The sequence below is a fragment of the Citrus sinensis genome, chromosome 2 (assembly GCF_022201045.2).
Source record: "Citrus sinensis cultivar Valencia sweet orange chromosome 2, DVS_A1.0, whole genome shotgun sequence".
NCBI lineage: Eukaryota > Viridiplantae > Streptophyta > Magnoliopsida > Sapindales > Rutaceae > Citrus > Citrus sinensis.
In genome coordinates, this window is record NC_068557.1 from 4,246,704 (window position 1) to 4,257,657 (window position 10,954).

Consider the following 10,954-nt stretch of genomic DNA (forward strand, 5'->3'; position numbering starts at 1 on the left):
ACAAACAAAGGCTAAAAGACCAAGCAGTACACTTAGCGGCCAAAGCCCAAAGTCAAAGAGAGCAAAATTGAATAGCCCAAATAAAGCTCTCAACAACAAACTTCAGATTAATGCCCCTACAATGAAAATTCAGCTGGCGTGGGAACAACACAATGATATGGCCTTGAGGATATAAAAACCATTCCAGAAGATATAGCGGCGGGAGCTGGTGAACAGCCCCGCCGACAACAATGAAGCTCATAAGTTGGAACGTTCGGGGTTTGGGGAATCCCCGGACGCGCCTAGCTATGAGGAAAATTCTCCAACAAAACAGACCTCAGCTCATTTTTGTGTGCGAAACAAAGTTGGAGGCTGTACAAATCCATGAAGAATGTAAAAAGCTTGGCTTTGATGAGTGTTTTGCAGTAAGTAAAAAAGGGAAAAGCGGAGGCATAGCTATGATGTGGAAGTCGGACATTAATGTGCACATTCTCTCATACAGTAGGCATTACATTGATGCTGAAGTGCAGAGTGGCAGTGGCAAAAAATGGCGATGTACCGGAGTCTACGGACACCCGGAAGCTCATCAAAAGCAGCACACGTGGACTTTATTACAAAGGTTATCAGGTTTGTCCTCCAAACCATGGTTGTGCTTCAGTGATTTTAATGAAATTTTGAGATTGGATGAGAAGAGTGGAGGGAATGATAAAAACATTCGAAGGGTTTCTGAGTTCAGAGAAGCTGTTCAAGATAGTAAGTTGGCCGATTTGGGCTATAAAGGGTATCAATTCACGTGGTGTAACGGCAGAGATGGGCAACACTTTGTGGAGAAGAGGCTGGATAGATTCCTATGCAATGAAGAGTGGGGGAACCATTTTCAGGAGCAACCGTGCCAAAACTTACTTAGTGTAGGTTATGATCATTATCCAATAATGATGGAGATAAAAGAGAAAAGTCTCGGTTTGCAGTATATGAAAAAACCTTTCCTAGGGTGCATTACGAGGACATGTGGAGCTCGTATGATACTTGTAAAAGCATAATAAAAGCTGAATGGGAGAATTATGGTGCTGTAAAAGGTGGAAGCCCTGTAATGCAATTCAAGGCTGCGGCAAAGTCCTCATTGGCTCAATTAAAATGGTGGAGTGAGGAGGAGTTTGGAGGTCGGGAAAGGAAGTTAAAAACGCTAATGAAAGAGCTCCAGAAGGCAAAGCAAAGCAAGAGGCAATATGAAGAGGCAAATGGCATAAAACAGATTGAAAAGCAAATCCACAATATTTTGTTGGAAGAGGAAATTTATTGGAGGCATGGAGCTAGAGCTAATTGGTTGCAAGCGGGTGACAAAAACACTAAATTTTTCCACTCAAAAGCCACAGTTAGAAAGAGGAAAAACAGAATTTGGGGGGTGGAGAACAAAGAAGGCAGCTGGACAGAAGATGGAGAAGCTGTAGAAAGAGAGTTTTGTGGTTATTTTCAGCAACTTTTCACATCCTCCAAGCCGAGCCAAGATCAGATGAATGCATCGCTGGAGGGCTTAACACCAAAGGTTACAACAACCATGAATGACCAGCTGAATGCTCCTTTTACAGCAGAGGAAATATCAGAAGCCTTGTTCCAAATGTGCCCCACTAAAGCACCTGGCCCGGACGGATTGCATGCAGTGTTTTTTCAAAAGCATTGGCAGCATGTTGGCAAAGCAGTGACCCAAACCTGCTTGCACATATTGAATGATCAAGGTAACCTCAGCCCCTTAAATCATACATTCATTGCCTTGATTCCGAAAGTTGCCAAACCTAGGAAAGTTACCGAATACAGACCTATTAGTCTATGTAATGTGGTGTATAGAATAGTTGCAAAAGTCATAGCTAATAGGTTGAAGCAAGTTCTCCACCAAATCATTTCCCCTTATCAAAGTGCATTCGTTCCCAATAGAATTATTACAGATAATATTGTTATTGGGTACGAATGCCTACACAAAATAAGGCACAGTAAATGGAGGAAAAATGGGCTGGTATCTCTCAAGTTAGATTTTAGCAAAGCTTATGATAGGGTAGAATGAGACTTTTTAGAGCACATTATGAGGAGATTAGGCTTCACAGAAAAATGGGTTCATTTAGTCATGAATTGTATCACGACAACATCCTTGTCAATCATCATTAATGGGGCTGCCACAAATTTAATTCAACCCCAAAGGGGGCTGCGGCAGGGGTGCCCTCTATCACCTTACTTGTTTATATTATGTGCAGAAGCTTTCTCTAATCTGCTCATGCAGGCTGAAAGGGAGAAGCTGATTCATGGTCTCAAATTTAATAAACAAGTAATGGTCTCACATCTTTTGTTCGCGGATGACAGCCTAGTTTTCACCAAAGCATCCATTGAAGATTATCGAAACTTAAAAGCAATTTTCGATTGCTATGCAGCCGCCTCAGGACAGATTTTCAACTATGAAAAATCTTCAATGTTTTGTAGTGGAAAGCTTCCAGCAAAGCAAATCACAGCCATCAAAAATATTTTCCAATTGAAGATGGTGTCTAAATATGAAAAATATTTAGGCTTACCATCTATGATTGGAAGAAAAAAGATGAGCTTCTTTAATGAGGTAAAGCTAAAAGTTTTGAGTAAGATCTCAAATTGGCAAAACAAATTTTTTTCAAGCGGAGGCAAGGAAGTGTTGATAAAGGCGATAGCTCAGGCTGTCCCGGCTTACGCCATGAGCGTATTTAAACTTCCATTGACATTATGTGAAGGAATTCAGAAAGCAATAGCCAAATTCTGGTGGGGAACTAACAAAGAGAAGCACGACATTCATTGGGCTAGATGGGAGAGAATGAGCCATGCTAAGCTTAGAGGCGGTTTGGGGTTCAAAGACATGTCATGTTTCAATCAGGCCTTGGTAGCAAAGCAAAGCTGGAGAATTATTCAAGATCCGGAATCTCTAATGGCAAGAGTTCTCAAAGCAAGATACTTCAAGAACGATGACTTTTTCAACGCCAAGATAGGTTCCAATCCATCCTTTATATGGAGAAGCATTCTGTGGGGCAGATAAATAATTCTAAAAGGCTCAAGATGGCGAATCGGTTCTGGGGAAAATGTCCAAGTTTACAGAAGCAATTGGCTGCTGCGGCCAACAACTTTTAGGCCAATATCGCCAAGAACCCTTGCTGCTGATACTAAAGTGGCAGAGCTAATAAGCCCCAAAGGGGAGTGGAAGAGGGATTGGATCCAGCAGCATTTCATTAAAGAAGATGCAGAAATCATTTCAAGGATTCCCCTGCCAAGGCACACAGCAATGGATGAGTTGTGTTGGCACTATGATAAGCTTGGGAAATATTCGGTTAAAAGTGGCTACCAGTTAGCTTTAAAAGAAAAATTTCCAAGTGCCCCAAGTAGCTCAAATCTAGAGCCTAGACAATGGAATGCCATATGGAAGCTAGATCTCCCGGAAAAGATAAAGATATTTATGTGGAGGGCTGTTAAAAACTTGCTACCAACAGCTGAAAACTTGTGGAAAAGGAAGGTGGTGCCAGACCCAATATGTCAAAGATGCAAGCGAGGGGTGGAAACTAGTGTTCATGCAATGGTTAAATGCAAAGCAGCAAAGAAGATTAGGCAGCTTTCTCACCACGCAGCTGAGGAGACCACAGCCTCTCATGGGAGGAATATGTTTGATATATTTCTTGATACAACAAGGCTCCTAAACAAAAAAGAGACAGAGCTGCATGTTGCATATTGGTGGGCTACGTGGAACGCGAGAAACCATTTCCTCTTCAAAAAGGAAAAACTGGATGCTTTATTTTCAGTTGCCAAAGCTGAAGGTGTAGTAGAAGCCTATAGAAAATTCAAAAGGACTGAGCAACTACAGTTGGAAATCTCAAACATGGAGAAACCTAAGCAATGGAAACCCCCGCCCGAAAACTGGTGCAAAGTAAATGTGGATGCTGCAATTGACCATCAAAGTCAAAGAGCTAGGTTGGGAGTGGTGATAAGGAATGATAAGGGAGATGTGGTTGCCGCAGCCATTAAGCCCTCAAGTTTCAACGGAGATGTGCCTTATGCAGAAGATGAAGCAATTGAATGGGGAATGCAAGTGGCAAAAAGGGCAGGAATCACTGCAGTCATTTTGGAATCAGATTGTCAAGCAGCCACTGATTTGGCAAACAACAGAAAGGGCAGCAAAACTGAGGTTTTTTGGGTGATATCAGAAATCAATGAGAGACAAAAAGAGTTCCAGGAAGTCAGATTTCAACACACCCTTAGGTCTGGTAATGCAAATGCCCATACCTTAGCTAAGTTAGCTGTAAAAGGTTCAGAATCCGTTGTATGGCTGGGAAATATACCAGCACAAGTCATGTGTTTATTCTCTTTACAGTAATGAAGTTTCTTTCCTTTCAAAAAAAAAAGATGGGATTTAATTACCAATATTCCTAAAAAACAATCTTAATTAATTAATCTGGTTGTGAGTGGAAGAAAAAAAAGGAGAAAAAAAAAGGCAATAGGTGCAGTTCTATTGTCTCACATGACAATTATTTAATGTCTTTTGGGTGCATTTGAGAGCTTGCATTACACTGCATTTGCATTGCATTAAAACACTATACTTATGCTAACTCATGTTTAGCTACAATTTCTTGTTGCATTGCGCTGCATTATAAAGATGAATATTGCAATGAAAGGTGTATAAAATAAACTTAAAGGGGGTAAGTTTTAGGTTGTATTACATTAAAATATTATTTATGTTTTAAATATAATCATTTAACTTTTATTATTCAATCAATTGTAATAAATATAAATGTACTAACATTGATTTATATTTAAATAAAAAATTAATTTAAATAATAATATAAAATATTGAATATATAATAAAAATGATAATAGATTATTTTTCTTTCATTACATAAAATATTTTACTTTAAATACATAAAAAGTTTTTATTTAAAAAATCAGACCATTATGTTCGACATCAATAAATAAAAATAAACTTATAATTTAATATTATTTATTGATATAATAAAATAATTAATATATAAAATAATTATTTAACAATTAATTAAATTGAAAAAATTAATAATAGAACCCTAAAAATATTAATAAATTTAAATACTATTAATTTAATTACATTATTAATATAAAATAATATTATTTTATATAATACAATCCTACTACACAAAAATATAATATTACATTACAATTGGATGCAACACACCTAATACAGTATGATAATGCAATACAACGTCAGACGCACGATTTGTTTACATTGATTCGGCGTAAGTTGCCCCTCAGTCTTCACGGAATTATCTAATCTGCCTTCGTTAGTTGTAACATAAGTTGGTGTATTCAATTAAATATAGAAGCAATCAGGTTTCCAATATCTCGCGCATGTCCGCACATCTACCAGTCATAGCATTAAGAATCACTTTTTAACTTATTTGTGAAAGAAAGAATTCACCAACTTGATTGTAATGATTGCATCTCTTGGTGGCTTGGTGATGCCGTGTGAATTGTGAGAGCCAAACGATGAATCAAAGGAGAATTCCCCAACATTAAGAATCACTTGTCCTCATTTTCACTTCAAAATTAAGAGAGAATGATACTCAATCCGGCCGACAAAACCAGTGCTAAACTAATATTTTTGTTTGTGACAGCTAGTGGCAGTGGGTATCTTCTATCCACTTTTGCTTGACTAAATAATTAAGCTTTAGCATGTGCGTGCATGGTAACTTGATGTAATTTACATTGATTTAAGAGTTGTTTCAAATAAATTAAATGTGATTTAGAGTGTGTTTGGGAGTGAGGTGCTGTAGCTTTTAACCTGCAGCTGTTGTGAAGTAAAAGTTACAGCTGTGGAATAGAAGTTCCAAAAAAAAATTTACTAAGCTGTCAAAACTCAGCTACAAGTGTTAACAAACACCTTAGTAGCTGGGTTGTCATCACCACAATCCCAAACGGGTTATTAGTTATTAAACACTCTTGGAATATTATTGAGTACAACTCTTGGAATATTTATGTAAGTTACATTGTTATACAACCTAACCATACCCACTCATATTATTATGTAACTTAGCCACATTTACACCTCATCATCACTTGCATACATGATGACGACGATCTCACCTTATTTGCTTCACCAGCCCACATCCTATGAACGTCTCATGTGATGCTTGATTTACATCGCACACGCACACAACCCCTCACGTGCAGCCTGCACTCTGCAGTGGTGGTGCACGACAGCACGAGTAGTGGCGGCAACGGTGGTGTGGTGATAGAAAGCAACATAAGAAAACGACACAATTATGCATAGAACTCAATAACTATTGAAACATGCATAAAGGAAACCACCTAAGAAAAATAAGAGTACCCTCTCCTATCATTCATATTTGTAGAGAACTTTCTATTATATATATGTCTGCAATCTCTAATAATTCCATAGTACAAAGATTGTATTTTGTTCAAAAAAGTTAAACCCACATTAAACATAGCCCATTTCATAAACGACCTTCATATTCCCAAAAGCTACACAACCCTGCCCCACTCTATTAAATTAAAAAGGGAAAAGGGCAAAAAAATATGCAACAGTTATCTATCTTACATTTCACTGTTGCTTGCCATCCTTTGATAATCGTATCTACAGTGGCTAGGGCTTGAGTGAAAGAAAAAACCTACGTATCAGTCCAACTTTCACCTCTCCAAAAAGTAGATAAATCTGTTTCAGTAAGCAATGACTTCTTAACTAACCTAAAAGCAATTCTAGAAAGATTTTTCTTCAATCCAAACCACATTGAAGCATATATTTACTACAGACAGAATACTGACCTCAACAATACTCTCTATTGGCCTCGCTAGCAACTAACCACAATATGGTTTGATCAAGAGCTAACAAGACCAGAAATTTGAGAATTATTAAGATGTACTAGCTGCACATTCAATTAAAACCTGACTTCTCAGAAAAAAGAGAAAAGTTTTGGATCTCAGTTCAACCAAACAATCAATCTTCCCAAGATCTACCAACCATCTTAGTACAAAATAGTGGCTTTTCGAGAATATTGTTTCAATTATCTGACAGTGTTCCAGATGCTTATACTAGAAGGCAGTAACAGAGCACAAAGATGACTAAACATTAACCAGACCGAAAATCTAAACTGATTTCTCAGAGTAGATACATCATTAACTATTCTGCTCGTGCAAAAATTAAGTAAAAATATAAAAAAAGGAGAAACAGAACATGAAGAAAAACAAATCGAGCTTCAATCAGCTGATCTACAGAAACGCTTGAAATTCAAAATCTACTCTGTTAAAAAACAAAGCACAACAAATATAAAAACTACTTTTTATGGAAAACTACATAATCCACACACCATTCCCTATTTTGATACGACAATATCCATACACATACTGGGCTCTGTCAGCTGATTATAAAAGAACCCTAGAAATTCAAAATCCGGTCTGCTTAAAAAAGAAGCAAAGCACGATTAATATAAAGGCTACCTAATATTGAGGCATACAATCTGGCTGATTCCAAATTAAGAGTAATTGACTATTGTACTCTATTCAAAATTCTACTAATTATCTACAATCAAAAGCACAAAAGACCACTCTCAAAAGACCACTCTCTATTTTCATACAACAATATCCATCATACACATTACAGAGGTTCCGTTCATATTTTGATTTATAAATTTAAAAAAAAACACTAGAAATTGAAAATCCGTAACCCTAGAAATTCAACAAAAGAGCTTAAACTATTAAGAATTACTTGTCTTTAGTCGAAACGCCGTACTTTTCCTGCATCTTAGCGAGCTCATCGTCCTTCTTCTTCTGATCAAACTTCTTGCTCATCTTAGTCTGCTGGTAATACAAAACAATCAGATACCTATTGGCAACGTTGAAACCGGATAAGTGATCCACCGCCGTTTTGGCGTCGTAGATGTCCTCGTAGACGACGAAAGCCGTGCCACGGGTGTCCTTACTCGAGCCGATACGTATCTGCCGTATCGCTCCGTATTTGCCGAAGATGTCGTACATCTCTTCCGATGAGATGTTGAACGGCAGGTTGCGGACGTACAGAACTCTGTTTACTTCTGGTGGCAGACGAGCGTTGCCCTTCCGCAGAGGTATTGTCGCCATTCCCTTCGCTTCGCTTTGTCGATCAGAAAATTCAGAGAGAGGCTCCCTGTAGATTTTAGGGATTCCGATAATTTGGGGATTTTATAGCAAATTATAATAATTTGGATATTTTAGTCTCTTCAAATATTTTGTCACAATTTTTTAATTCTATTTCTTTATCTCCGTGATCTTTATTGTCAGTATCAACGAGTCGGTTATTTATTTATTTTTAACAGGCGTTTTGGGCAGGATTGAAGTTGAATTTGGGCTTTGGGTCACATACCTAATTGGGTTAAAGCCTGTGATATGCCCAATTTCTTTATGGCAGAAATAAATATAAAATATTAAAAAAAAGGTTTGGGGATTGTGAAATAATAATGCTACTTACTTGATTGAGATTCTTTGATTTGCATCTCTACTTATGCGGTAAATGATGTGGTATCATCTGATTGGTTCAAGTAATAGATAATTGTTAAACTTTATTATTTTCAATCTAAATAATAGACATTTATTGGTAACTCATCAGTAAGATACAAATTAAGTATGTTAACTAAATAAGTATAGCATGACTCGATTATAAGATTGTTAAGTTAGGTTGAAAATAATATTATAGAATTTGAAATTCTAAAATGGTTGTTGAGAAGTAATGTTAGCGATCTTAGTATTTAAGTTTCAATTAATGTATCATTTATCTAATGAAAGATAGATTTATAACTTTATAAAATACGAAACTTACTATCTAATAAATAAGTAATGCATAACAATTGTGGATTCAATTATTCTAATCTCTTTTTAGATAATTGGTTAGTCTTAGAAATATAACCGACAATTAGCAAAACAAAAAGTAAGGATTTTGGTAAATTTTACCTTTAAATTTGTTGTGTACACGCAAATAGCCATTTTTTTGGTAGCAATCAATAATTACATAACACCTTGATATTATTGAGATATTTTTAAACTTTATTACTTAAATTTTAGACATTACCTATTCAACCATCTGAGTTATATTAGGCAGCAACCGCATATTTCAAAAGTTATCACAACTTTCAAAATTCATCATCCAGCCCCCCAAAAAAATAGCATAATCATTTTTACATCTCCTATTAATTGTATATGTAATTCATCAAATAATTAACAAATATATTTTAGATGAGTAACAACATGTTGATAAAATTAGGATGAAATTTTATATCTAAAATGATGTCACACATGGCATATTATTTATTGATTTTAAATATTATTTGAAAGCAATTTCAAGTATAAAAATAAAATTTACCAAATGCCTAAATCTTTTATTTGTGTCCATTACATTTTCAAAGAGAATTTACTCATTATTTTATAACCACCACCTTGTTAAGTTACATAAAGCTATAACTTACAACAACTCAGAAGTATTTAATTACTGAACTATACTTAACTTAATTAATGCAACTCTTAAATTATTGTAAGTTACAACATTAATTAACTTGATTACACCCTTCTAATAATTGCTATAAGGAGTAGGATTGTTCTTTTTCAATTATGAGATTTTATTTATCTTTTTTCTTTTCAAAGCACTCCTAGACCATGCAAAATTTTTGTCTCAAGACTTCTCGTTTTACACCCACCAACAATTTCTAACAGAAAATGCAATGGCCTATGTTACCCAACTCTTTCACCGTATCAAGTAGACCGTTATAAACTAATTTAATCTTCTTTTGCCCAATAAAACAATGACATGTGGCAAATAGGTTTTTAATTTACCTAAAATAGACACGTATATATATATATACATATTAGTGTATGAAAATGACTATTCATTTGCCACTCCCTTCCATCTCTTCATTTGGCTGCCATGGAAAACCGGAAAGAGGTCTGTAGCTCTACGCTTAAACAAGTTTAGCTTTATTTTGATTTTTGTTTGAAACTTCAAATACATTCATCTCCGTTTTTAATCAGATATTAATTTTTTTTTTTGTTTAAATGCTCCAATTTCTGTTTTTTCAAAAAGCATCAGCTGAGTTCTTGGTGATCTCATAGAATCTGGTTCATTAATCATTATTGATGAATTTAGAGAGAATATTTAAATTGAATAAACAAAATGTCAATATTCCCACAAAAACTGCTGCAGTTTGATCTCAAAATGTTTTACATCTGCAGAAAAATGGATTGATGACTGTCCCTCAATTTGGTGCGTGGGATCAAAAGGATCCCAGAGCTACCGACTATTCCATGGTGTTCTCACGAGCTCGTGCCAACAGGAAGCAGCAAAAGGCTGATGTCAGGCGTAGCTACGGAAATGAACAGGAAATTCTTGCTGCTCATCAACAAGACGACGATCCTGTTATGGTAAGACTCCACTATACAGAACCATTCTCAGTTACGTATCCATCACTGTCGTCTATTCGTAACATGTTCAGTTACATGTACATGTAATACAATTGTATATGTAAAATGTATTCAGGCTAAAGTTAAAATGTTAGATACCAGAGTCCCATTTGTAAAAAGGTTTAAAAGAAAAGAAAAAACCTCTATGAAGTAGACTAAGAAGAAAAAAGAAGATAAAAATGATGTCCCATTTTTTATTTTTTTCCCCCCTCTCTCTAATCCCTTGGAATTTATTGCCTTGCAGAGGAAAAAGAAGATCTTGACCTACATTAACTGCTGTATCAGGCCTTGATTCTTTAACCTGAGATCTTCTTCAAATTTCGAGTCAAACAAAACAGAATTTTTTTTCTGTTCTGTAAATTTATAGATGAACATGTAAATTGGAGAATTAGACAAATAAGTTCTGTATTCTTGTGTGCTCTATATGTATCAACCCTACTATTAAGAATTGTTCAAATTTTTATTGCATCTATTGTCCCCAGACGAGACAAAGAAAACAGAATAATCTAATTAC

At 35.7% G+C, this 10,954-nt stretch overlaps 3 protein-coding genes across 3 annotated transcripts; 2 read left to right on the forward strand and 1 right to left on the reverse strand.

Moving 5' to 3' along the window:
• Window positions 1–287: 287 nt before the first annotated feature.
• LOC107174771 (uncharacterized) lies at window positions 288–4,348 on the forward strand. Its single transcript, XM_052434843.1, has 4 exons — window positions 288–939; window positions 1,056–1,987; window positions 2,249–2,975; window positions 3,036–4,348. The coding sequence occupies exons 1-4, from the start codon at window positions 288–290 to the stop codon at window positions 4,346–4,348; spliced, it is 3,624 nt and encodes a 1,207-aa protein (XP_052290803.1).
• A 3,215-nt stretch (window positions 4,349–7,563) lies between these two features.
• LOC102627330 (splicing factor 3B subunit 6-like protein) lies at window positions 7,564–8,210 on the reverse strand. The gene has a single exon (XM_006470465.4). It carries the CDS (start codon window positions 8,092–8,094, stop codon window positions 7,720–7,722), a length of 375 nt encoding a protein of 124 aa, XP_006470528.1. The 5' UTR covers window positions 8,095–8,210; the 3' UTR covers window positions 7,564–7,719.
• Window positions 8,211–9,853: 1,643 nt separating this feature from the next.
• Window positions 9,854–10,923, forward strand: LOC102626760 (uncharacterized). Its single transcript, XM_006470463.4, has 3 exons — window positions 9,854–9,925; window positions 10,213–10,401; window positions 10,685–10,923. Exons 1-3 carry the CDS (start codon window positions 9,908–9,910, stop codon window positions 10,730–10,732), a joined length of 255 nt encoding a protein of 84 aa, XP_006470526.2. The 5' UTR covers window positions 9,854–9,907; the 3' UTR covers window positions 10,733–10,923.
• Window positions 10,924–10,954: the final 31 nt, after the last annotated feature.